Source organism: Leopardus geoffroyi, chromosome B1, assembly GCF_018350155.1.
Source record: "Leopardus geoffroyi isolate Oge1 chromosome B1, O.geoffroyi_Oge1_pat1.0, whole genome shotgun sequence".
Classification (NCBI taxonomy): domain Eukaryota; kingdom Metazoa; phylum Chordata; class Mammalia; order Carnivora; family Felidae; genus Leopardus; species Leopardus geoffroyi.
In genome coordinates, this window is record NC_059327.1 from 200,366,333 (window position 1) to 200,394,319 (window position 27,987).

At 52.1% G+C, this 27,987-nt stretch overlaps 1 protein-coding gene and 1 long non-coding RNA gene across 8 annotated transcripts in view; both read right to left on the minus strand.

Annotated features, from left to right (window-relative positions):
• EVC2 (EvC ciliary complex subunit 2) overlaps positions 1-27,987 on the minus strand; it is a 136,460-nt gene that overhangs the window by 66,855 nt on the left and 41,618 nt on the right. For 5 of the 6 annotated variants that reach the window (XM_045474590.1, XM_045474592.1, XM_045474593.1 and 2 more), the window contains 2 exons: positions 24,469-24,603; positions 21,011-21,150 (listed from right to left, as the gene is read on the minus strand). In XM_045474590.1, coding sequence (XP_045330546.1) covers positions 21,011-21,150; positions 24,469-24,603 — 275 coding nt within the window. The remainder of the gene's footprint in view (positions 1-21,010; positions 21,151-24,468; positions 24,604-27,987) is intronic. The other variant, XM_045474591.1, reaches the window with a different exon arrangement.
• On the minus strand, positions 2,806-7,318 carry LOC123596196. 2 transcript variants are annotated; one of them, XR_006711590.1, is made up of 3 exons: positions 7,298-7,318; positions 6,998-7,090; positions 2,806-6,101 (listed from the first exon to the last, which is right to left on the minus strand). It is a non-coding gene; the product is annotated as an uncharacterized LOC123596196 (long non-coding RNA). The 2 variants fall into 2 exon arrangements; XR_006711589.1 differs by lacking the exon at positions 7,298-7,318 and having other exon boundaries at positions 6,998-7,269.

Genomic DNA, 27,987 nt, shown 5'->3' on the forward strand with positions numbered 1-27,987 from the left:
TCTCTCTCTCTCTCTCTCTCTCTCTGCCCCTCCCCTGCTTGTTCTCTCCTCCCTCTCTCTCTCTCTTTATCTCAAAGTAAATAAACTCAAAAAAAAAAAAACAACAAAAAACCAAGAACCAAAAAAAACCCACAATGTCAGTTAAATCTACTTTTTCCTGCCCTCCCTTTTCTCTTTTATGCCATTGGTTTGTTGGGGGAGCTAGATTATTCATCCTGCAGAATGCTCCACATTCTTTCCATGGGGTGTCACTGTTCCTCTCTCCTCTGTATTTCCTGTAAAGTACTAGTTACATCTCATATCTTGATTAGAATCAGACTTAGTTTGTTTTCCAAAATACCCTGTAAGTGGCACCATATGCTTCCTATAAGGTCAAGGGATGGCTAACTTCTAAGAGAGATCAGGAGGTTCAAGTAAGTGCCAGCATGATCCCTGCATCATAAAGTCTATCAAGCTTCACCTAATCGTTTTAGCATCCAAGTGCAACTGTTACTTAGCTCCACGATTTCATTAGGGGCTGGAAAATGTTCATTTTGTAATTCTATCACTTCCACATTCATAAAGCTGACAGTCTTCAAACAATCCAGTTGTTCTGACATAAAGTCTGTAGACAGAACGGATGTTTGATTCTTTGCTAATTACAACTGATGTCATAGCAACTTCCAATGGTGACAAATGAGATTGGGTCCGTGTTTTTCTTTTTTTGTTTGTTTCCTTATTTTGTTGTTATTTTGTTTTATTTTGTTTTGGTATTTGAAAACAAAAGGATGCTCAAACTTTTGCCAAATCCCTGAGAATCTGAGCTTTGGATAACTTCTACTTGGAAACTCACAAGAGGAAGAACATGAAATATGTTACCAGGCAGCATGGCTAATGGGGCAAATGACACCTGATTGGTAGATCACATCTGGATGGGGGCACCTGTACATGAGCCATGAATATCTAGCAGGGAAGCCACACTCTGGACTTCCTCAAGGGAAGTGACTCTGGGAACTGGGGATGTCCCTTGTGGGGGGACCCTGGAAGCTATGCTTGTGAGTTGTTACAGGAGATTCTGGCTCCTGTGGGGTATGAAACTTTTAAGACAGAAAGGCTCCCACCTGAGCCCTGATGTGGATTACATCTCCTTGCACTGAGCTGTGTCGCCTGGCGAGAAAACACCTCCCAGACAGCGACGTAGTCCACAATGTGACCTGGGGCAAGGACGCCCACGCAAGAATGCCTGATGTCCTCGTGGCAAGCCATGTTCCTGCCCCTCTGGCCATCTGCTTACACGGGGTCAAGTGTAGCTTATGGGAGTCTTTTGAGCCCAAGTGTTTACCTGGACCTAGGAACACCCCCGCCTCCTGTCCTGCATCACTGTGAAATTACAAATTTTTATGTATTTGGTGGGTTTCAATCAACTGCAGTGATAATTCTGTTTGGTGCTCACATTTTTGTCTCAGGTCAAACTAGCTCCTGTGTCCTTTAGACATAACCCGATCAGCCTTTTTTTTTTTTTTTAAAGATTTTTTTTATTTTGAGAGAGAAAGAAAGGGAGAACCAGCAGGGGAGGAGCAGAGAGAGAGGGACAGAGGGAATCCCAAGCAGATTCTGCGCTGTCGTCACAGAGCCCGACGCAGGGCTCAAACACACGAACTGTGAGATCATGGCCCAAGCCGAAATCAAGAGTCAGACACTCAACCGACTGAGCCACCCAGCGCCCCTCATCAGTCTACTTTTAAGTAACAGCTCTGGCATTTCGTCTCTCATTTTCTCCACCACTACTCACTGAGCAGATGTGTGTGCTGAGTGTCCCAGGTCACAGAGCAAGAAAGAAGCGCGTGCAGGGTTAAACATCCAAAGAACGAGGCCATGTTCCACAGGCTCAGAAAAAAAATTACTTCTCTGCTGAGAGAGACACAGTAGATTTCACATCTTTAATGAAGCTGTTTGTGGCAGGCAAGCTCATGGTCCCCTGAAGACATCCACGTCCTAATCCCCAGAACCTCTGGATGCGCTGGGTTACGTGGCAAAGGAGAAACAAGGTTGCGGATGAAATTAAGGTGGCTCATCAGCTGACCTTAATGGTAGAGAGATAAATAACAAGGGTCTCTAAGAGTGGGAGGAGGGGGCAGAAGATGAGTGGGATCGGGAGAGGAAGGAAGGGGTGGGGGGTACGGGGTCATCAGCCCTGAAGACGGAGGACGGGCCAGGAGCCCGGGAGAGGGGAAGTCTCGAGGAGCCGGAGAAGGCAAGGAAACGGATTCTCCCCTAGAGCTGACCCCCTGACTTTTCTTGGGGAGGCCTGTTTTGGACTATGACCTCCAGAACTAGAAGACAATGCATTTGTGCTGGTTGAAGCCACCCAGCTAGCGGTAATTTGTTACTGCTGAATACGAAACTCCTACATCTTGCCCGACCACTCTATCCATCATTCATTCATTGGTTCATTGATTAACTTGCACAAGAGAGTGTTGCGGCTGCCTGTCGGGTAAACTCCCAGTGTTCTACCAGGTACGTGGGGTTGGAATGAACAAAAGGACATCTCTGTAGGTCATTGCCGTCCAACCACCTACCAATTGAGGGACCCGGGGAAAGAACTTAGCTCCCCCAGAGGATAAGGGGGGGGGCACCCTCACAGGGTGGTGTTCAGGGTTAAAAGAGGTAAGAAATATAAAATGCACGGCGTAGCGTCTCAAATTTTATTGGTTCTAAGTAATCCAAGTTCCTTGGCTAACCTTGTCCCAGGGGACAGGCTGCGGAATAGAATATCGCGCATGGCTCGCCCTTCCCAACTGCCAGGGGAGACAATCTCATGAGCACTTCCTGTCCAAACAGTTTTAATGTTAATCACCATGGATAAACTGTCAGAAGAGGCAACAGTTAAAACTGCCAGGGCGTCCCCAAAGCCACAAAGGAAAGAAAAATGTGCCTTTAAACCAATTAAAATGCCATGCAGTTAATGAGGCCAACTCTCATCTGTTAAATTTCCCAAATGGCCACAGGAGAGGAAAATAAGAATTAAGAATTCATCGTCTACATACGGGACTGGATCCATTGCTGTGGAGGCAATTCCCACCATCCCCTAGAGCATTTTAAATTGTTTCTAATGAAATGCACATAAATTTCCACCTCCCCCCGCCCAAATCTCTAATGGTTCCGTGGGACAGAGACACTGTGAATCACACATGCTGGGCTGAAATTCTTACTACAAGTTGGCGGAGTTGGTGGGATTCCAACACTGCGTTCTCAGGGAATATTCATTTTTCCCAGGTCACAAAGATGTCATGTTTTCACTGCACTGTAAGGTGAGTGTATTTGCTCAGGCCAGTTCTGTTACACCGTACGAACGATATACGTACTCTTGTAAATGAGAGACTCACACTGGAGTGCAGAATGATGTCCAGCCCATAAGAGGCACTTAATAAACGTAAGCCATTATCGTTTCTTAACAGGCTTGCCTATGATAACATCTTTCTCAAAGAAACTGCCCAGCTTAAATTATCCCAGAACTGATTAGGACTCTGATGATTAGCTACTGATGATAAAGAAAAGAGAATGACATTAGTGTCTTTTCCCCTATTGATTTCATGTAAAAAATTAATTGAGTTCTCATCAAACGGCGAGGAAGGTGTCAGAACAAAATTAGGGTCGGATTTGATACACAAGGCAGAAAACGTTCTCTTGAGTGTGAAAGAGACCTCACTGGCCTGGAGGGTAATTAATCCAGAAGGAAAAAGAAATCAGCCATGGCCGTTTTTCAATATAAATCTGGGACCTTCAAGTTGGCATAACAGACCCACAAAAAGCAAACAGTACTAGGGAAACTGGAATTTTTTTCCTAGGAGTCCATTTCCACGGAAAGTGATCCTGCGGGGGGATCCCATGTCAGGACCATAAATCACATCAGCGTACTGGTGATGTCGAGGGCCTAGACAATGCAAGTTGAGCAGGGAACATACCTCCTGAGTATCTTCATTGTCAAAACGGTACGAGAGCCTAACTCAGAGTAAACGTAGTCGTCGTACGTGAGCCAAGACGTCAGTTAAAAGTTACGACAAACCATACGCTTTTGGTTTGGTAAAAACTCAGATTGTAGGATACCAGGTATGGGCGGTCTGCATCCTCCCTCTGTGACAGTCTTTCCTCTTCCTGATCCCTCCGTGTAGAAGTTGGGTCGGGCCCGCCCTCCTCCGGCCTCCAGCTTCTCCTTGGCCACCCCTGGCCCACGCACTGGCCACAGCCCCACACACCAGTCAGCTCTGCAACAGACCAAAAGGAGGGAGCGTTCCTCTGCCCACTTCAGATCCCTCCGGAACGTTCCTCCCAGCTCCCTTTCAGGCACACGCCAATCGCCTTGTCGCAAAAGGCAGCGCACACCGCATTATGTCTGAAAGCACGATGAACTTGGAAGTCACAGCCACTCAGCTTCCAATCTTAGCATCGTCCCTTCAGAGCTGGATGATTCAGGTGTGTGCCTTGGTGTCTCTAAGCCTAGTTTCCCGGCTGGTTAATGGGAATATTATCACTGTGTCAAATGAAGGCCATTAAGAGGATGAATAGCAGTGGCTCTTACACACAGGCTTTGTTTTAATAGCTTTACAAACATCATCCCATCTAATCCTCATAACAGCCTTATAAAGTAGGTGATTAACCTTTTTTTTTAACACGTGAGGAAACTGAGGCACAGGAAAATTAAAATGCCTGGCTGAAAGTAGCATAGCTCTTAGGAGGCAGAGCAGGGATTGGAAGCCCTAACACGTGGCTCCAGATCTACCCTCTGTCCTGCTGCTTCAGTCACACCAACACACTCAAAGCGCTTAGCTACTGCCTGAGACAAAATGGATGCGAAGAAATGTTATTTCACATTGTGGTTGCTGTGTCTGTGTCTGTCCAGTCTTCCTTGATATCATTTTTATGACAAAGAAAAGAAGATAAGAGGGAAACATGACAAACATAGATGGATGAATGGATGGATGGGTGGATGGATGGGAGGGTAGGTGGATGGAAGGATGCATGTACGAATGGATGGATGGGTGGGTGGATGGATAGATGGATGGGTGGATGGATGGGTGGGTGGATGGTGGGTAGATGGGTGGAAAAGTGGGTGTATGGATGGATGGATGAATGGGTAGATGGATAGATGAATGGGTGGGTGGATGGATGGATGGGAGGGTAGGTGGGTGGGTGGGAGGGTAGGTGGATGGAAGGATACATGTACGGATGAGTGGATGGACGGATGGGTGGGTAGGATATACATACGTATGAAGGGATGGGTTGGTGGCTGGGTTGGTGGGTTAGCGGGTGGGTGGCTGGACGGATGGATCTTGGATGAGCGGACAGATGGGTTACAGCTAGCCAGCTAGGAACATAGATAGCTCTTGAAACTCCCCTTTGGAAAGACAGACTGTGTTCTACCTGAAGAGCATCTGAAAGAAACTTTAGGATGAAACATTTAAAGGAGAGATAAGATAAACCTTGGATGTCTGCTAAATCATCTTTCCAACCAACGCTCAGATTTCCTCAACACCTTCCCTGCCAAGGAGTCCCCCAGCCTCTGTGCTGCACACACACGGTGATGGGGAGCTAAGTGCTCCCCCAGGCAGGCTGCCCATTATCGGAGAGCTCAAACAGAAAGAAAGGTCTCCCTCTTAATCCCCTGACATCCGCTTCCCTACACTTCCCATCACTGTCCCCGGTTCCTGTCTTCTTCATGACCGCCTCACAGAAATCTGGTCATCGTGATCACATGCACACAAAATATCAACACTCCAGGCCTAATGGCCTTGGGCAGACGACACAGAGCCTCGCAGGCTGTGGCGAGCATTAGGACTTTGCCAAGAAAAAGCAAGCCAGCACGGGGCCTCCAGCAAGTGGTCAGGGCCGTGGAAAGCATCCCCCTCCCCCACCCCGGCTGGTATGTGGAGAACGGACCGGGGCTCAGGGATGGATGTCAGGTCAGCGCAGGCCAGTGAAGACAGGGTGACGGTCAGGCTGCAGGCAGTGGCCATGAGATGACAAGAGGGAGGGACAGGCCCTGCAAAGGATGGTATCAGGATGATGCCACAACGTGCACGGATTCGCTGGTTCTGCTCACATAGAGCTACGAATGTAGACTTCTGGATAAAAACAAGAGGGAGGGGCACCTGGGTGGCTCAGTCGGTTGAGGGTCCGGCTCTTGACTTTGGCTCAGGTCATGATCTCACAGTCTGTGAGCTCGAGCCCCACATCGGGCTCGGGGCTGGGCACGGAGCCTGCTTGGGAGCCTCTCTCCCCCTGTCCCTCTGTCCCTCCCCAGCTCTGTCTCTCTCTCAAAATAAATAAATGAATAAACTTAAAAAAACATGAAAACAGGCTGGACTTCGAAGGTGTACAAGCCCCCCACACGACGACGAGAAGCTGTACTTGTTTCCAGGGTTGCTGTAACCAGCGAGGGTGCGACGCCCAGAATCAAGATGGTGCAAGGGCTGGGTCCCTCTGAATCTCAGAGGCTGTGCCCCTTTCCCGGCTGCCGGCGTGGATGCCGTGCTCAGCAACCCTCGTGTGGAGGCATCACTTCCATCTCTGCCTCCGTCTTTGTGGGGCGGTGCGGGGGGGTGGGTGTCTCCCTGTGTGTGTGTGTGTGTGTGTGTGTGTGTGTGTGTGTGTGTGTCTAAACTTCCCAATTCTTAAAGGACACAACTGTAGGACACAATTCCACTCACAACAAACTCTGAGGGATGAAGGTTCCTATTGACCATGGGATATCCAAGTAGAAATGGAATAACCACCTGCGAGGCGTGCTCGAGAGAGTATTTCTGCTCGGGCCAAGAATCCAGGCCACGGCTTCTCTTTAGCATCAAGATGCCACAGGCCTCCCCATTCTTCTCCCAGGGAGGAGGGGACGCCACCCTCACGGCTCCCTCCAGGGCTTCCTGTTCCAATGCCACCTTGTCCGGAAGGCTGCTCCTGAGGCATCTACTTCACGCAGTCCTTGCCATTCCCCATTTGACCCACTGACCCGTCACCTCCGTACATTTCATCTTCATTTATTTTCTGTCCCCGCCGACCACGGACAGCTTGTGAGGACAAGGACTTTACTTCGGTCCCTGATGTACCTGCACAGTGCCTGCAAGACACGTTGCTCGTTACACATCTCCCAGATGCATAAACCGGAAAGCCTAATTCCACGGGGCCACATCTATCTGTCTATCTGGGAACCTGACTCCCGCCCTCGTCCTCTGGCTCCTCCTTCTGCCTGAGGCCACGCCTTCTTGGTGAAGGCAGAGCTGGAGCCCTCCCCTCCCACCCTGTGCAGTGTCCTGTCCCCAGCCACCTGCACCCCGTGCCACCTTGCCGGGACCGTCTGGGAGTCTGTCTTCTCTGGGAACTGCGAGTGTCCGGAGATCGTGGAGCACTCCTAGCCCATCTTAGCATCCGCAGTGCCGGGAAAGTGGCTCTGGGTGAGAACGTGCTCGGGGAACACCTGTCGGAGAGGGGATGAGCGAGCGAGAGAAGAAACAAGAGCCGTAAAGGGCTGACCTGCCGGCTGGTCTTCTGGGCTGTACACGGTGATCACCACTCAGGCCAGAGTCTTCGGGGACAGCACGTCTCCTAGAGCGCTGACTTCCCCCAGCACCGAAATACCCAGGACGTTTAGGAACGTCAGGCTGCAGTGACTGGGAAGGAATATCGTCCCAAAGAGAGCTGTGTACATGAGTGTCAAATGACCGTCTTGGATATTTTCACGCGTTCGTGACAAAACGGACAAAAGTAGCAGAAACCACAAAGCAAAGACTTTCAAAGTAAAACTTCTGAACTAAATCCCTGGGTAAGCATCCCGACACCAAATCGGTGAATGCTTGAAAAGAAAGGAGCTTAGAAATCCCACCGAAATTGAAGCGGCAAGGGGGCGGTCTGAGGGCTCACCTTCTCCGAGGCCGACAGACCCCAGTCCGAGTCAAAGCCCGAAGCCCACGCCCAGCAGTCCTGCCTTCACAACCTGGCCGGCCTCCCTCCATCTGACCATCCACAGCACCCCACGCTGCAGGATAATCCGGTGACCTGGTGTTTCCTGAAGCTCGTGTCCCTGCCTGAGCCACTGCTGTCCCCAGTCAGCCTCACTGGTCACTGAGCACACGCCAAACCCCCAGCCCACAGATCTCTCCCGGCAAGAGGGGACTCTGGGCGAGGTTCTCAGAGCCCCAGGCATCACCTCCTTCGTGGCGCCCAGCTTGGTCAGTGTAATCATGTATTTTTCCATGTGATTCTCTGATGAATACCTGTCTCCCCCACCAGCCTATGATCTCCAAGGAGCCGGGACCCCGCTGGTTGGGCTCACAGTAGCTTTTCCAGCCTTCCAGCCCACCGTGGACTCAACAGCTACATGACACGCTCAGGCACAGCAATGAATTAGAAGCTGAGAGGCGCTGAGTAACTGTCGTCCATTTCTGCGACATCTATGGAGCTGAGTCACAGAAAAGAAAAACGTGGACGTCGGTGGGCAGAACAGAGCCAAGCACTAAATGGTCTGGAAACAGGTGAACCACTCGCCAGGAGCCCATCCAGAGCCCTTGTTCTCAGCCCTGGGCGTACGTGAGCTGGTTAAACCCTCACTTCCCGCTGGGTGGGCACTGTCACCACCCCCGGGTTCACGTGAGGACACTGAGGCACAGGGAGGTTACAGGCAGTGCTCAAGGTCATCGAACGATTAAACGGCAGATCGGGAGTCGGAGACAAGCGCTGTGACTCAAGCCGTCCAGCCTAAGCCCAGGCCACCTCCTCTGCTCACCAGACAAGGAAACACAGACACGTCTTCAACGTGCAAAAGACGTCCCACCTCGTGCATTACAAGAAAAGCGCAGGTGAAAGCTACAGGAAGGAGCCTCGGTTTCCCAGCAGACTGACCACGGCTACGACGATCCGTAGCCATGGTGACGAGCATGTGCGACACAGGGACTCGGCTGGAGCCGGCCCGGCCTCTCTGGTGGGCAGTCTGACAGCGACCATGAAAAATTCACAATCATGCAGCAATTCCACTGTGAAGAACTCATACTGCAGTTAAGGTTGCACGCGTGCGCACAGCCCTCGACGCAGGAGGTTACCGGCCACGCGTTGGCTGGGGGCTGCGGAACACGGTGTTCACGAACGCGGCCGGCTCCGCACTCAGACCGCCGGGACTCACATCCTCCTACTTGCCTTGTGACCCTGGGCAAGTGACGCACACTCTCTGTGCTCTGGCCTCCTCATCTGTCAACAGTCCTCAGCTCGGAGGCTGCTTTGCGGGGAGACGGGTTCATGCACGTAACACAGAGCTGTCTTTCATTTACATTAAATTCTCAGTGAAGTCAGTAATCGTTCCTGTTACTAGGAAGTTATGCAACCCCTGGGGGTGCCCGGGGTGGCTCCGTCGGTTAAGCGTCCAACTCTCGGTTTCGGCTCAGGTCGTGATCTCACAGTTGGTGGGATCGAGCCCCACGCGGGGCTCTGTGCTGCCGGTGGGGAGCCTACTGGGGATCCTCTCTCTTCCTCTCTCTCTCTCTGCCCTTCCCTCGTGCACACTCGCTCGCTCTCTCTCTCTCAAAATAAACATTTTTTTTAAAAGAAGAATATTATACAACCACTTAAAGAACAGGCTGTTATACATAGTTATGGATGTTGAACAATCCCCAAGATTGTTGCAAAATGGGGCGATATAAAGGAGCAAAACAGTGCGTGAGATAGGCTATTACTTTGCATTAAAAAAAAAAGAGTCCATGGGTAAAAATGCAGATAGCCGTGGACGATCCCCGCAGGCTGCATGCCATGGGGAACGGACTGCCTTTGGGCACAGGGATGAGAAGACAATTTGTTTTGCACACTATGGCCTTTTATGCCCCTCCAGTTCTTGGCCCTGTTCATTATTCACTATTCAACAAATTGGCTGAGCAGAGGCAGGAAAAAGAAACATGGGCATTAATCGGAGTCAGGGACTATGGGGTGTTCTCTTCCCTGGGACACACGGAGTTTCTCCCGTGCTTGTGACAACCTCTCCCCTGGATGCTCTCTGTGGCTGGTGCCGCCCGGCCGTGTATAGTAAAGTCAAGCTGGTGGCCCAGGGCAGGGCCCCGAAAAGTCTGCTGCAGGTACCCGCCATCCCCAGGGAAGCGGGCTCTCCTCCTGCCTGGCACACACACTTGCCGTCTGTGACCAGTATCCATTGGTTGGGACTGGCCAACCTGAGTGGCCAATGCTGGGGAGGGGCCATGTGGGTCTCCCTCTCCTTGGGACCCCTTCACGTGGAGGAGCTCTGTGAGGGAACCGACAGGGGACAGGGGTTGGCACTTGGCAAGAGCAGCCACAGTACCTGCTGACCGGGAGCAGGACGTCCCTGAAGGCAGCTTTCTTGGGGGGGGGGGGGAGGGGCTGCAGTGTCTCACCGTGGGGCTCATCACGCCTGCACATAAAGCCGCATCCTCCGATCGAGCTTTCCAAAGTAATGAAAGTGACGGGTGATTTCAATTTTTGGCTGGAGAACATGCCAGATACAGGTCTTATTTCCCAACTGGTGCAGACCTCAAGGTTGAGGGAAGATGAGAGCTCTGTAGTGACCACCCCTCAGCCACTCTAACGGTTGAGGTGATTCCTTTCATCTCAAGAACCCCCTAAGAGGCTGCGTGGACCTCCTGGCCCGGGGAAGCAGTGGTGTGGGTTCGGTGGGATGCAAAGTCAGGAAGAAGATCACGTCCCGCCCTGCAGAGGTTCGCTGGACCACGTGGAAACCACCCACACACGGCAGAGGCGCGGCCCGAGGGTGACTCATTGTGTGGTACTTGTCCATGTGGGAGTCACTTCCCCCTGCCGATGGCGGGCATCCCGGGGGCCCTCGCTTTTCTCGGCTTCCTCTCCGGCACCACGCCAAGCACAGCGCCAGGCGCGCGGCGGGGGATGGGGGGGGCCTCACAAAACACCTGCTTCTAAAAGCAGGCAAGTGTCTCCTCCAAGAAACCCTCACCTTGCTGGGAAGATGACGGTGAGGGTTGCCATGGGAACGAGATGGGCCTTACCGCTGCTCTGCTCTCCCGGTCTGTCCCCCGCACAAATCCCGCTCTGGCTTGTCAGCCACTGGCGGGGACCCAGCAAGCACCTCGTGGGAACCTGGCAGCAAGGCACAGGTGTGAGGGTGGGGCTTCCGCCTCAGCTGGCCTGTGTGCTTGTGTCGGTCAAGTGAGGCTCTAGGTGAACCCCGACGTCCATCCTTCCAGAAATCCAGGACCGGCCCAGGCATGAGTATCTTCATGGTGGGTTGGGGGGGGGGGGCGGGGAAGAGGCCAACGGGGAGTCCGTGAAGGCTTTCTTTCAGACGCTAAGGCTTCTCCTGGACACCTTCCCATGCGTCCGGTCTCCTAAATCCTCTCTGTGCCTTGTGAGGACATCAGGAGGCACTGTCACACGCCCATGCCCTGTACACGCGGGATCACTCTGCCAGGAATGCCCCCCTTCCCTGCCTGACACTGTCCTAAAGACCTAAGGGTCCTAAAGACCCTCCAACACCCAGTGCGATTTCACCCAGACTCATTCACAAGATGCTGCTGATACTTGGCTAGCGCTGCCAGACCTGTTCCAAACAAGGGCTCGGGGTCTCACGTGGGAGTCAGACACACAAACTGAGCCTTACAAAAGCACGTGGCGAGGGCGCCGATGGAGGCCCGAAGGCAGGGAGCTTGCCGGAGTCTGGCTTGTGTCCCCACCGTGTCACCCAGTGCTCGGCACACAGCAGATGCTTTCAGATCCATACGGGAAGGGGGCTGGAGGGCTGGTGGGTGGGAGAGACGGAGGGAGGGAGGAGAGGGAGTTGAACTCGAAAAGAAAAGTGAAGGGAGTTATCACTGGCCTCGTACTCTGGCCAGCCCCCACGAGAACTCCAGTGAGACAGCAGGCAATAGCTCATGAAGTGAAATCATTCAATGCCAAAAGGACTTCCAGGCCCCCGCCACGTGCAGGGAGCCACTTACACCCCAGCCACACGGAGGGAAGCAGGAGTGCTACGCCAGTGGCAGAGAAGAGCCGCCCCCCCCAGGCCGTGCCCCCTTCCCTCCCGGGGTGTCTTCACCATCCAGATGGATCTCCATCATACGGGCTTAGCGTGTGAGGAAGCAACAGAGGAACCAGCCCGGGTCACAGGACCCAGGTTTGAGCTCTAGACCAACCACTCCTTAATGGGGAGATGCCCATTTCTTTTTTTTTTTTTTTTTTTTTTTCAACGTTTATTTATTTTTGGGACAGAGAGAGACAGAGCATGAACGGGGGAGGGGCAGAGAGAGAGGGAGACACAGAATCGGAAACAGGCTCCAGGCTCTGAGCCATCAGCCCAGAGCCCAACGCGGGGCTCGAACTCACGGACCGCGAGATCGTGACCTGGCTGAAGTCGGACGCTTAACCGACTGCGCCACCCAGGCGCCCCGGGAGATGCCCATTTCTAATGGTCCTTGTGTGAGGAGAACCCTCAGGAACATTCCAGAAACAACAGCAGGACTCACCTCATTGAACCTTCCAGCCCACGGATCCCCTCAAGTCTCTGCTTCCTCCCTCATTCTTTTGAGATTTTTCTGATCATTTCCGGGAACAATGGTCACCCAGAGACACCAGGCCCTCGTCCCCAGCATCTGTAGACGTGGCCTTATACGAAAAAAAAGACCTTTGCGGGTGGAATTAAGTGAAAGATCACGACATGGGGAGATTACCTCGGATTGTGCGGTGGGTCCTGAATCCCATCACAACTGTCTCCCTGAGACGGGGGCTGAGGAGACCGGATACATACGGAAAAGGAGGAGGCCACGGGGAGGCGGAGACTGGAGGGCTGTGGCCACAAGTTGGGGACTGAGAGAAGCCTCTGGAAGCTGGAAGAAGAGGGAGAGGCTCCACCCTACACCGTCTGAAGGGTGGCCCTGTCTACACCTCACTCGCCCCAGGGAAACCGACGCTGCGCCTCTGGCCTCCAACAGTGCGAAAGAAATTCGGGGCCCCCGAGTTTGTGTTAGAGCGGCCACAGGAAATCCCTCTCTCGTGCCGCTCCTGCTCCCCTCAGACAGCCCGGGGCCCCCAGAGGCACCCTCAGAGGCAGCCACGGCTGTCCCCACTTGACAGGACATCTACAGTCCCCCGACGGGAAGTGGCACGGCCGGGACCCAAATCAGGCAGCCTTGCTTCTCGACCTGCTGTCTTAACCCCTGGGCTCTCCCACCCACCCTTCGGGGGGCTCAGTACCTCCCACCAGAGCACTGCAGGAGGGAGCCCCTCATGCAGGCCGGCTGGGACCACCTGCCTCAAAAGGGCACTACGTGCGCGGGAATTCTTGGGATTTGGCCAGTAAGTCACTTCCCCTCGCTGGCGGGACTGTCCCAGGCTCCTCTGCAGTCCTACCCTCTTCTTCCCGACGTCCTCACCTTGTACCCCAGTGGCAAGCATCACACGGATGCGTCCCATCCACACACCAGCACGCACCTCCGTGCACTCTGGACCTTCTCCCTCCCCAGGGCTGACACCTGGCTCCCGTCCCCTCCCACCTTCTCCTTTTTTCCTGTAACTCTCCCTGCCCTCCCCCAAACCCTCAGGCTCCTCCTCTCTGTGGAGGAAATGTCCCCACTGGAAGGCTCAGAGCCTCTGGCATCACCCCTAAAGGCTCCTTTTCCTGGCCCCAGCTTCCCCTTAATCTGCAGCTCCCCACCTCTGCCCCCTGCACGGCAAAGCTCCCCACTTCTGTCCCCTTGCACTTTCCATTTCTGTCCCCCTGCACAGCAAAGCTCCCCACCTCTGTCCCCCTGCACGGCAAAGCTCCCCACCTCTGCCCCCCTGCACGGCAAAGCTCCCCACCTCTGCCCCCCTGCACAGCAAAGCTCCCCACCTCTGCCCCCTGCACAGCAACACATAAAGGAGGACTCACAGGGGTTTACTGAGGCCATGCTACTCGCCCCGTGCTCCCCAACCCTGCTCTGGTCCTCAGCATGTCCTGGAGGTAAAACCAAAACCTTTCCAAGTCTTCACTTGATAGAACTCCAGGAAATATCAGACATGGATGGCCACCCCTTCTTCTGGGACCCCTGTTCTCTGCCTTCCTGCCCTCACTCCCTGGGTGTCCTGTGACTTTCCCGGTCGTGTAAATGCTGCAGTTCCCGCGGGCGCTGCCCCGCTCCCCTCCCCTCGATGCGGCTCTCCGGGGGCTCCTTCCTCAGTCTCCGTCCAGCCACGTCCGGCCCCGAACTCGAAGTCACATCTGAACAGACCCAGCATCTGGCTCCTCCTGACACACCCACCCAGCGTCTTGAGAGGCGTCTCCACCTGGCCGAGCCCAGCAGCGCCTCTGGATCTTCCCTCAAAGCTCAATCCTCCCTCTTTCCTGGTCTTGGGAAGCTGTGTCACGTTCTCCCTGGGGCTCAGCTCACAGCTGCCACGAACCCCACGGCGAAGCCAGCAGCAGGTGCAGCTCGTCCCGATTCCACAGACCCGCGTGGAGCCTGTGGGAGGGACGTCCCACACACCTATGCCCTGGGGGTCCTCCGGGGAAGCTGGCCCCGAGTGACGGACCCGCGCACAGCCCATTCGGACGACGCCCACGGGAACGGGTGGCCGCCGAATGAACGTCACTCTGCCAGGGTGTCCCCGTCACAGCCCGACGCCCGCAGGGCAACTCTGGGCAGCCCGTGAGGACACGTCCCCTTTGGGAACGTGCTGCGTTAACTGCTGGTTTGAGTGATGCCGTCCCTCCCCCCCAGTCTTTGCCGTCAAGTTAACCACGCAGCCTCTAATTTATCTGCCGGTGACTCTCCATCAAGCCTATCACTGTCGTGTGCCATCACCCCACAAGCACCTACTGTGCGCCAGGCCGCGTTTGAGGCACCGGGGCCACATCTGCGAACACGACAGAAAGTCCCTGCCTTTGTGACCTTACTGCCCAGTTGCCAAAGCAGAGCCGACATTAAAAAAAAAAAAAGAAAGAAAAGACAAGCAAGGTGGCTTCTGGCAGCCGCGAATGTTGTAAAGAAAACAGGGTTGGTTTTTTTTTTTTTAATGTTTTTTTATCTATTTTGAGAGACAGTGAGAGACAGTGTGTGTGCAAGCAGGGGAGGGGCAGGGAGAGAGGGACAGAGAGAGAATCCCAAGCAGGCTCCCTGCTGTCCGCACAGAGCCCGATGCGAGGCTTGAACTCACAAACCGTGAGATCATGACCTGAGCCGAAGTCAAGAGCCAGACTCAACTGACTGAGCCGCCTGGGCGCCCCAAGAACACAGGAATTTTAGGGTGAATAATGGAGGCTGCTCCAGGCACCCCACCTCCAGCCCACCTCCACGTGCCTCTGCTACTCCGGCCTCATCCCCTCCTAGACCCTCAAGTGCCCACATCCCTTCCTAAGCTCCGTCCATGTGGCCCCCACCGGGTGCCCATTACTCAGGTCTCAGCTCCCCTGACCCTCCTCTAGAGGGGCCTCCCGGAGCCCCAGGCGAGAGTGAGCCCCCGCCGTCCTTTAACAGAGCGCCTTGCTCCTTCATAGTCCCCACCACGCCGTGGAATTGCGCTGTTATCCGTGTGTGCGTCTGTATCCCGCTTGCGTGAGTCCCACGGGGACCCACACCAGGACACTTTGCCAGCGTCAGGCCAGAGCCTCCCACGTTTTAAAAATGTATCGCACACACGAGCAAGCAACCCAAATGAAAGAACAAATGAATTAAGGAAACTCGGGTGAGTCGCTTCATTTCCCTGAGTTCCAGACATAAGGAACAAAATCACATGTCTGTAGAGTGTCAATACAGAATAAAGAGGGCGCCATTGTAAAAACACACACACACACACCATATGGCCGGTGAAAATCACAAATACATAGGTTGAAAAGCCTCACCTCAACACATACTCCCCGAACACCTACTTGGTACAAACCATCACATTGAGACAGCTTAGAAGGCGGTGCTAACATCAGAAATCAGCAATGAGCTTCCTTTGAGTAACTGGAAAGAGACACAGCCCTGGACTTTCTTCTCTTATTTTCCTTTGCCTCTCTGGAAAAATCTATGCACCATCTTCTTCAAAAGCTGTGTTTTGTCAATAGAACAGCGGCTCAGAAAGCACAAACCCGTTATCACTTGTGCGACCTTTAGGCAAAACCAATAAACCTTTTTTGAACACCGGCTTCCTTTCAGGAGCCGCGGTGAGAATGACCTAAGAACGTGGGCCAGAGATGCTTGGCAGAGGTCAGGGCCAGAGCAGGGCCGGTGCTAAGACACTGTGGGCTCTCCACGCTTCTAGAAGCTTTCGGAAGCAGCCGGTGGTTGCCTGGTTCCTCTTTCCCCTCGTCTCTCCAGGTCCGGGGCTGAGCTGTATCTATTACGACAACTGTCTAGGAACCTGATAGAAACCAAAGGAGAGACCTGTCCCTCAGATCCTCTCTGCAAGAGGCAGCTTATGAATTAATGATGTAAAAGATACACCACGCCAACCAAGGGAATGCTCTTTGTCAAAAATAAACCAGCAAGAGACAGCAAGGTTAGGGCTCTGATGGGTCTTAGAAACGAGGTGGCAATCAAGTCACCTCATGGCATATTTAGAAGCCCAGCTCAACTTCACATAAGAATTACAAATGCGATAAATTATTTGCTGGAGAAAAAAAGCTATTTTTAGTGGGGAGACAATCACAGATTTCCATGCATACTAAGCCCCTGACATTCTGAGTGACATTTTCTTTCTGGGAGCTCCTAAGCCTGACTAGAAGTCAAGATGGAAAGATTAAAAGTAACTGACAATGCGATGATTAAAAAAAAAAAAAATCGCCAAGACCTTAAAATGAGCATTCAACCATGGAGCTTGAAACAGAACTGGCGTTCAATAAATACTGAATGTTGGGATGGGGGGTGGGGTGGGGGAGGAGAGCGAGGGACAAAGGCAGTTCGCAGGCTACGCACTCTCAGGTCAGGCTTGAACATCAGTGTCAAACACTCTTCCGGCCAAACAAGACCAGCTTCCAAGGAGAAATAAATCTAAAATTCTGGAGCTCCTAGGTGACTTACAGCAATACAGTCTCGGTAACCTCAATCCTCATGGCATTTCACACACCAGGACCAGCACGTTGCAGTGGCTGTTGTTGATTTCACAGAACGCGGGGATCGAGGAAGACGGTGCTCCCTACACGCCATCGCTTCTTTTCTTCTTTTTAATTTTAATGTTTATTTATTTTTGAGAGACAGAGAGAGACAGAGCACAAGGGGAGGGGCAGAGAGAGAGGCAGACACAGAATCTGAAGTAGGCTCCGGGCTCCGAGCTGTCGGCACAGAGCCCGACGCGGGGCTCGAACTCACGAATCGTGAGACCGTGACCTGAGCCGAAGTCAGATGTTAACCGACCGAGCCACCCAGGTGCCCCAAGCACTTCTGGAACCAACAACAAAGAATGATTAATGCCTTCCCATCTAGCCCTGATACTATTTACATTATACGCTGTTACTATTGTAAGTTACTATCACATACACTATTATATATGTATTAATATACGCATACATGCTAATCACAGCCCTCCTTCCTCCAGCCGGAGGTGGTGGACTACCACCTACTTGCAAATTAAACATCCAGGTGCTGATCACACAAACTCAATCCTTTCACTCTACTTTGCGTTTTCATGTCTTGGAAGAAAACGGACAAAAAAGCCAGGAAATACTTTGGTGATGCACCTGCTCCTACCATGTAATGTAATGGGACATTCACAAATCTTTGCCAGTAAGCCACCCACCTTTCTCCCCGCTGCCCATCCAATCCTCCCTCCTCCCTCTTGAGTAGTGTGACAAACTTTAACGTGCTTCCCTTGGCATTCGGATTAGGGACTTAGGCTAAAATGAAAGATCACGCCTGAATGGCCGCCCAAAAGTTCAGTGAGCCGAGCGGCACGACCCTGGACCCAGAAATGGGTGAACAAGACCCAGCTCCGTGCAAGAACAGTCCTGCACTTCCGTGGCTCAAGTCCTGACAGTGCACGAGGGCGCTCGGCTGGGAAGGGGCTCCCCTCAGGCAGGACGGAAGTCCCCCTGGGCTCGGAACCTCCCTCAGCTCACAAAATGCCACGAGTCAGACACAGGAGAGCTCTTTTCTCAGACCGGTGACCAGTCGCTCCTAAGGAAGCACAGACCATGCTCTCTGTTTCCGGAGGTATCTTGAGTCCGTCTCCTGCCACGGGACTCCGTTTCCAGGCTCCAGGGAGACAGCACCGGAGCTGCTCAGTTGCTGTTTGCACGGCTCTTGAGAAAGACTCAGAGAAGGGCTGCCCATCTTGAATGCTTCTCTCTTCCATCTGCTCACGTCCCTGCAGGTGAGACCCCGGCTCGGAGGGAATGCCGCGGTGAGGACTCTGCCGTTAAGTCTCTTTCATATCATTAAGCTGTACAGTCTCCCACGGTGTTCCTGGTTTCCCCCAGTTAAGAGATGAGGAAACTCGGGCTCAGAGAGTATTTGCGGAACACAACGTGGCCGAGATTAAACAGAGAAGACTCACTTACTAGATTTGTGGCTGTGGATAAACCTCCGCCTAGATGAGCATCGGACTCTTCAGCTAGCAAACACCAAAAATAAGATGCCCTACCAAAAAGCATTAGCATGGGAACCAAACCAACATGTGGAAAAGAGACCTTGCATTTTTAAATGCTTCCCGAATATGGGGTATTATGTACAAATAGAAGATATTATAGCTTATCGGCATGGTGATGACTCCAATCGATAGAAATCACTCCCCAGTGGGAAATAAGCAGGTGGAGCTATGCATCCCGAATGTACGATCAGAGGAAGTGTGTCATAAATGGAATCCAGCCTGGGGAGGTTCCCACGGGGTTCTGTTGCTAATAACCATCAGTCCAACACGGCATCCCAGAGGGGCATCCTGAATTGTCCCCTCCCCTTCAGTGTCCAAACTACGCCCCCTGCGCATGCCTTCACAGCCACACGGCAATCAGTTGCCAAGTTCTGGAGGCTCCTCCAGCTAATCCCAAGCTCCGCCCCAAGTCACACATCGACATCTCCAACAATCTCCCTGGACTTCTAAGCCACTGTCCATTTGTATCCAGAGTGGCCTCTGAACATACAGATCTGCCCATATTAAAATTAAAAGGCCATTCCCTGACATCCAGAACCCTACAAGACCTAGCCCCTCTCACCCTGAGACTTCACTTACGTAACTGAACCAAGGGCGCCTGGTGGCACAGCCCAGACTTAAACCCTGATCTAACTCTGGGGACCAGTCAAGGGTGCTTCTGCTCTGTGCTATTTTGGGTCTTGCCTGTTTCCCTGTCCATCTCTCTCACAGGCTGCCTCTGTGGCCGGGACTGTGTCTACTCCTCACCTAGAGTGGGGTTTACACAAAGATGGGTTCTGTTCATGGTCCAGGTAATTTGGACAAACTATCCCATCAAAAGAAAAGCTGGGCAAAAACCAAATCACTCTGAGACCACCTGAAACCAACAAGGAGAAGTAAAAGATGAGGTCAAGACCTAGCAGAACAAAGAAACTCAGAGAGGGTAGCCCCGCATCTGGGGCCACTCTGTTCCACAGGGCGTCTAAGTACCAGAAGAGGCAGCCCCAAGGGCTGATAAACCCTGCAGAGTTCTCAACAGACCTGCAGAACCAGGGAGGTGGAAACTCAAGTCCAGAGACTCCAAGGAGAGGTCAGCCTGTACCCTTTGGTTGGTACAGATGCCTCAGGAGTAAAGATATGCCAGAAACAGACCAGACCTTGGAGGACCAGAAGCCCTGCCTTGCGTGGTCTCGGTCTCTGTATGGGGGGTCATCCAGAATGACGCCCCTCACCGCCTCCTAGTCAGTCCTCCATTGTCTTCACAAATTTTCACACACACTGGCACACGATCAAAACTACCCAGGCATCCGAGGAGAAGAGGAAATTTGATCACAAACTAAGGGGAACAGAAGACAAGGCACAAGAACATGGTAAAGGTAATAAAGCTTCAGAGACTTTAAAATAATTATGCTTCATACGCTTGAAGAAGTAAAAGACGAAACAGAATTTTGGAAGACAACGGGACGCCGAGATAGGAAACACGGAAAGAAGCTTTCTGTAAATATTTGCCAAAAGGAAACGAGGAAAGGCCAAGTTGATGAACCGAGTGAGTCACCTTGTAGACCGTGACCCCTGTGCCGGCCAGGAGAAACCGTGGGCTGCGCAACAGCATCCTGGTTAGAGGCATGCACCCCGGAACCAGGCAGCCTGGCCTTGAACCTGGCTCTCTCGTTCCTAAGTGTGTGCCCTGGGGCAAGCTCCAGAGACTCTCAAATCCTCATCCCTGGTAAGAACAATAATCCCTGCTCGGTTGGGTTGCTAGAAGGATTATGAGTTGGTATTTGCAAAGTTTTCAGAACCGTGTCTGGCTCCACGTTCTACTGTGCACAGGTGGTCCATTCTAAGCACGTGCTAATAAACAACAAGAATCGAATTCAGTTCGGCAAACACGTCGCCTGGCCTGGCCTCTCTCTCCAGCTGCCTCTTCCCTTATCTTGCTGTACTCAATACCCCAATCTACCCGTCAGTCGTACCCAGCTACTGCGTTCACCAGATGCATCCTGCTCAACCTTTCATCTGCCCCTTCTTCCCTCTGCCTGAAAAGTCTTTCTTCTCATAATGCGCTTGGAAAGCTTATATCCATGCTTCAAGAATAAGTTAAAACACCACCTCCTCTGAGAAGCATTTCCAGGACTCTCTCAGAGGTCATTATTTCCTTCTCTCGGCTCAGCTAGCCTTGATTTTCCTTTTAGCAGGGTGTTCATCAAACCTGTATGGTCACTTAAGTTTGTGTGTCTGTCTTCCCCGTTAGATCAGGCAGCTTATAGCACAAACTCTGTCTTATCCATCCCTTTTTCCAAATACCAAGCACAGTAGTAGTTGCATTAGGATAACTGAGTAACAGATGATAGACTGAATGAATGAATGAATGAATGAGTGAATGAATGAAATGTACTCAGGGTTTGCTCTGAGGCCAGTGAAGTTAAAGCATTCATCACATCCAAGCCAGTATAATGTGATTGAGAATTCTTACTCTTCCAAGGCTTGAAGCATGCTCCCGGAGTCCTCTGAAGACAGAATGTCAATCATTTGGTCATTGAGAGCAAGGTCCTCATTGATACCATTGGCCGAGGTGAACTGGGAGTACTCCAGCTTGTTCTCATGATGCTGAACCTACAGGGGAATTTCAGACACAACCGAGTGAACCCTCTTGTGAACGCCATGCGCTGAGAGTCACGAGGGAAGGCAGGGATCTGCAGTCGGGAGGACCTTGCTGGCCCCGCCACTTGCGAACAGGGTACATTCGGGCAAGACACTGCATTTGCCTGAGGCTCCATCTTCCCATCAAAGAAATGGGATCATAATTCCAGTAGCCCCACACTGGGTTCCCGTGTGTATGAACAAAACAATGGATGGAGAGGCCTTTGCAACCTGTAAAGACCTATGAAAATATTTCACCACCATTACCATCACCATCATATCACGATCACCACCACCATCGTCATCACCACCATCATCATCACCAGCATCTCTATCATCATCATCATCATCATCATCATCATCATCACTATATCACTGTCATCACCACCTTCACTATCACCATCGTCATCATCATGCAGAGGAAAATTACAGTTGGCAGATGAACTTCAATTCCATGCATCTGGCTGGTTTCGAATCAGAATACAGAACTGTCAGATGGAAATGACCTCAGAGATAATTAAGCCCAACGCCGCGACTGGATAGATGTATCTGTTGTGTCCTTAATAGCAATCCTGAAAACTGGGTGATAAGTATAGCTAATATTTAAGAATTCCTGTCCCTGTGTCTTGTAGGTGTATTATCATGAAACTATCACAAAACAGTTAAGTGCTGTTGTCCCATCACATGTAAGAAACCACGGCTCAGAGGGGTAAAATGACGTTATCTGAGTTTGCACGGCTCACGAAGAGTCAGAGTTGGTATCTGGTCCCAAGTTGGTCGAACTCCTAAGGTACAAGGAGTTGGTATTTGGTCCCAAGATGATCGAACTCGTAAGGCAGAAGGAGGGTTTTATCGCACTGTTTTCACTGCACACTGTCTCAGCGGCTGCCTCAGGCTGCCAAAAATAAAGAAAGATGTGAAAAGAGTTCATCCTGTGAACTTCAAGGGTCTTCAGACCTTAAGTCAACACTTTGCTTTCCTCTCTGTGGTTGTAATGATCAGCCTTTCATCTCCGGCAAAGGATTTCTGCTCCTTCATCAAAGCAGCTGGGGAGTTTTGTTCTTCTGTGATTGATAACGGCTTTGAGAGAGAAGCTGGAGGTCTGATTAGAGGAACGCTTTTTCTCCCCCTCACTTTTGCCTCCACGGACACTGTGGGCCGATCTCACTTTGAAATGGCCATCCTCTCCTCCAGGAAGCAGACATAAAGTGAACAATGGGACACGACCTCCAGCCTCCAGACACGGCCCCCAGGAGCCAGGTCCCCGGGCCACTTGAAGCAAGTATTTAACTTCATGGGCCTCAGTTTCCTCAATATAAAGGGAGGGGAGGGGCGCCTGAGAGGCTCAGTCCGTTGAGCATCCAACCTCGGCTCAGGTCATGATCTTGCAGTCTGTGAGTTCGAGCCCCACGTCTGGCTCTGTGCTGACGGCTCGGAGCCTGGAGCCTGCTTCGGATTCTGTCTCCCTCTCTCTCTGCCCCTCCCCCCTCACGCTCTGTCTCTCTCTCTCTCTTTCTCTCTCTCTCTCTGTCAAAAATAAATAAAATTTTTTTAATTAAAAAAAATAAAGTGAGGGGAACAGATGGCTGTGTTCCTTTCAAGTTGCTGGGCCCCTGGGGGACACCGGGTCACAGCAGCTCCAGCCCTCCACGGCCCTGGAGGGACCAAGAAGCTGCCAACGGATGCTTACTCCCAGCAGCGCCTTCCGGGGGAGGCTCCACGGAGCTCCTCTCACTCTAAAAATTGCCGCCCTGATTTCCTTCCCGTCTGTCCATCCACTGATGGGCCGAGGGCTCCTTCATATCCTCACACGTGGATTCAGGGCCTCCTAAGCTCCAGGCTCCATAGGAGGCAATGGAGATTGTAGCAGAGGTCGCCTGCTTCCTACCCACACCCCGTCGCCGCTTCAGACCCGCTGGCCCAAGACCCACCAGCCAGTATCTACGCTGCTTCCCCTAAAGGCCTTCAGAGCCCACGCCAGGAAATAACGTCACCCTTTGTCCTGGCCCCTGTCGGACTGTGGACAATACTGACTCCACCCGTGGCCCTCCTCTCTTGGGGCTACGTGTTCCGGGCCTCTTGGAGGTTAACATACATTCCTTAGAAATGCCCGTGAAGGCTGGAAGGGGGCGGCTTGTTTTGGCTCTCCGTAAATTGGTTAAAGATAACACAGTCTCTCGGCCTCCTGATGCACAGATGGCCCCATGAAATCTAATTCCAGGAGAGCTGTCGATCAGGCGCACGTGGACCCTGGGAGGTACGTGCGGACCCTCTGGTCTCACTACAACGCCCTCGGCACGTCCCCTCGCTCTGTAACACCCGCGGGCTGAGGTCCAGACTTTGTGAGAACAGCCGCGCAGGGCCCGGATCGCAGAGCGCCCCGTTGCCTGTAAGTCAGCCTGAATAAAACTGTAACTTGCAGGCAGTCCCTGCTTCATTTTTCTGGTCTCAAAGGGCCTTCTCAGTGGGGAGGGCAGCCCCTCCTCCCCCACCTTCTAACAGCACCTTTGCCCCCATATCCTCGACCGATGACCCCCGGGGCGTGATATATACCCCAGCTCCGTCCCTCCTCAGCCAGCACGACTCTGAGCCTAGTTCCATACTGTCCCCAGAGCTGCCCACGCACAGTGAGGCTCCACGGCTGAAGGATCCAGCCTCCTCCCCCTGAGGGTGGAGTGAGCCTTCAAAGACTTTTCCGCAGGGACTGTGGACCAGGCCCCGAATTAGTGTGGCGGGAACACAGCGTTATCTGCACAGGCAGGCGCTCGCTTACTCGGTCAGGCCGCAGTAGCTCTGAGCCCTGGCCACTTGCTGGAATCATCCGGGGAGCTTTAGAAGTCACTAAGGGGGCGCCTGGGTGGCTCAGTTGGGTAAGTGACCGACTTCAGCTCAGGTCATGATCTCGCAGTTTGTGAGTTCGAGCCCCGCGACGGGCTCTGGGCTGACAGCTTGGAGCCTGGAGCCTGCTTCCGATTCTGTGTCTCCCCCTCTCTCTACCCCTCCCCTGCTCACGCTCTGTGTCTCTCTGTCTCTCAGTAATAAGTAAACATTAAAAAAAATAAAAATAAAAAAAGTCACTAAGGACGGGGGGCGGGGATCCTGGGGCGGTCCAGTCACAGTCTCTGCAGGCAAGGCTGGACACGAGCATTTTGTCGTTTCCCTGGGGATTCGGACATCAATCCAGGGTTGAGGATCAATCAACCCATCGAACTGGAGGGAAAACTTCAATCAACCTCACGTCTCCCGCCGACCCGACTACCCTCCGGCAACAAGATGCACGTGGAGACTCACCTGATGTCTGGTGATCAGGCTTCCCTTCAAACACTGATAGCGAGCCGTGAAGAAAAGTGTGGCCCAGGTCAGCACGAAGGAGGCGATGGAGGCTATGAAGAATCCTGCTGCATGAAGGCCATGGTTTGGGACAACCTAGGGGACAAGAGGGGGGGGGGGGGGACTTGTCCGTGGTCACACTTCACAGCCTCCAGTCAGGTCACAGCTAAGAGTTACAGCAGAAGAAGCAGGGAGTCGGCGAGACCAGCCTGGATTTGGACCCAGCTCTGTCCACACTGGCTGGGCTGCCTGAGCCTGTCGCTGGACCTCTCTGAGCCTGCTTCCTTAGACAGCGCATCTCTAAGCGTCAAGCGGGACAAACACTGCAAGGGGCCGAGCATGGTGGCTTGCACACAGTAGGGCCACCCGCCCCGAGCCTGGCACCTCACGGGCCTCAAGAGTGTTAAATTCCCGAATCCTTATGTAACAACCCTAAGAGGGCACTGGGGATCCGTGAACTGTTTCGAGTCAGGGGCGGATTTCTGCAGACGCCAGAGGAGAACCTGTAGTGCCCCTCCCTCCCCCTCAATACCGCCTGCTCCCCCTCGCTGGGAACATGTCCCATCAGGGGGCAGCCCGCAGCCCACTCTGGACATCAGGGCCAAGCAGAAGGATACACAGGGCAGGGAAGCATGACACAGCAGGGGCAGCCAGCTGCCGGGCGATTCAACAACCTGACAGGTGGCCCTTAGAGCTCCCGTGGGCTTAACTCACCCAGCCGCCTCTCTCCTCGGTGGCGTCCTCTGGGCTCCAGCCAGCGAGAGCCCGGGACAAACGTCCCTCTGGGATGGGCCAGGACTGAGAGGAGCTGGTAAGTTCCGGACACTCGCCGTCAGCCCCTCCCTCCGCCTCTTCCTTAGGGTCTAGACAACAGCAGCTGGCATCTTACAAGAACTCAGAAGGGGTCAAACTCTGGGCTGACTCACACGTAAGCACGCATCAGAACTGCATCCCACCCTGAGTTTCTGATCCCCTAGACCCAGAGACAGGGCCTCACAAGCGGCGCATTTCCAACAAGCTCCCAGGGGCCACTGCCGTGCCGTTTGTCCGAGGAACACACGTTGAGAACCCCTAGGTTAAGGGTTTCACAAGAATTAACTCCTTGAATGCTCTCAAAGGCACTCTGGACAAAGTGAAGAGCTCTGGATTTCTAGCCCTCCAGATCTGGCTTGAAATTCCAGCTCCGTCACAAGAGCCGTGATGCCATGGATGAGTGGCTTAGGCTTAACCTCTGGCAGCCTCACTTTTCTCGTCTGTGAAATAGGGATAAAAATACGTCACCGCAGGGAGATCAAAGACAACAGTAGTGTAGAGATTCGTGCAAAGCTTGGCTTGATCGTGCTGCTTGATCACCAATTGCTTATCGAGTGTTTACCGTGTACCAGGCTGTCGGTGGGGTCCTTTCTCCGTTTGTGGGATGTACCCTCCCTGTGGGCACTGACTGGGTCTGACCAAGGTCCACCTCCCACCTCCTGTTCACAGGCAAGGGGGGCCCGTAAACAGCAGAGAGGGTGAAGCCTGGCCTCCGGGTTCAGACCACCGGGCTGTGTGACATCAGCTCTGCCTTATTGGCTGTGTAGAATTGGTCAGATCAGTTCATCTCTCTTTGCCTCTGTTCCGTCCCTTGTCTAATGGAGACCGTGGCCGTCCAAGGGTCGTACTGAGGAGTACACAGGAATATGAACGAAGTTGAATGAAGTCGTTAGAAGAGTATCCGGCCTTAACACTTGCTCACTAAACGCGAGTGAATCTTGCCGTGTCTTCCTTTGTGGGCTGTGTAGACAAAGGCAACTCCTTTTGGTACCATAATGGAGAAGCTGTACGGTGGCCATTAATCAGTCGTTTTATCAGAAGGTGACCTCAAGGGGCACCTGGGTGGCTCTGTCAGTTAAATGTCCAGCTCTTGGTTTCAGCTCAGGTCATGAGCTCACGGTTCATTGGTTCCGCCCCGTGTTGGGCTCCGCACTGACAGCACGGAACCTACTTCAGATTCTCTCCTTCCCTCTCTCTCTCTCTGCCTCTTCCCGCTCTCTCTCGCAAAATAAAAAAATAAATAAAATTCACAAAATTAAAAAAAAAAGAAAGAAGGTGACCTCAAAAACAGACCTGGACCAAGAGCCTCACATTTTGATAACACTTTTACCCCTTGGAGTGCTTTCAACAAAACGTCTATACTCAAAAATAAGAGGGACAAAATGTGTGTGTCCATAACAAGAAGGCTTTAAAACAGTCAGTTCTTGGGGCGCCTGGGTGGCGCAGTTGGTTAAGCATCCGACTTCAGCCAGGTCACGATCTCACGGTCTGTGAGTTCGAGCCCCGCGTCAGGCTCTGGGCTGATGGCTCATGATGGCTCAGAGCCTGGAGCCTGTTTCCGATTCTGTGTCTCCCTCTCTCTCTCTCTGACCCTCCCCCGTTCATGCTCTGTCTCTCTCTGTCTCAAAAATAAACGTTGAAAAAAAATTTTTTTTTAAATAAAACAGTCAGTTCTTTAACTCAGCAGTTTAATACCTAGGATTCTATCCTCAGGGAAGAATTCAAAACTATGCATAAAAGTTTATATACAAGGTTGGCTTGGTCCAGAAATACGCACACAAATTTAGCTCCGTATTTTTTGCAGAGCATCATATAAAGTATCCTAATGTATCCTAAATGTTGCAAAATCCAAAGAGCAGTTAAATATTCTAAGTTTCTATAAATTATTCAATCCATATAATGAGCAATCATGTAGCTATTTTACTACTTTTAAAAAGCACAGTAATGTAGGGTGCCTGGATGGCTCAGTCAGTTGAGCCTCTGACTTCAGCTCCGGTCATGATCCCGTAGTTCGTGAGTTCGAGCCCCATGTCTGGCTCTGTGCTGACACCTCGGAGCCTGGATCCTGCTTCCAATTCTGTTTCCCTCTCTCTCTCTGCCCCTCACCCACTCATGCTCTGTCTCTCCCCCTCAAAATTAAATAAACGTTAAAAAACTTAAATAAGTAAAATAAAAAATAAAGACCACAGTAATGTAAATCTACTACAGAAAAGAGTTCTTAACAAAAGTCAAGGGTATAAAATGATAAGCAAATGTCCTGCTGCCTTCCCCTACCCACTCTAACCCAGCTTCCCAGAGACAAATCTTTTTTTTTTTTAGTTTATTTATTTTGAGACAGAGAGAGTGAGTGCATGCAAGCAGGGGAAGGGCAGAGAGAGAGGGAGAGACAGAGAATCCCAAGCAGGTTCCAGTACCGAAAGCTTGTAGACCAATGTGGGGTTCGAACTCATGAACCACAAGATCATGACCTGAGCTGAAGTTGGTCGCTTAACCGACTGAGGGGGCCCCCAGAGGCAAATATCTTAAACAGATACTGTTTTTAGTTTTTATGGCTTAGTAAACCAGATGGTTACTTAAAATTGAAGTCTAAAATTTATACATATATCTCTATTTCTTGATTCATCAGCATTACATACTATTAACTGAATTATTATGAACATATTATAG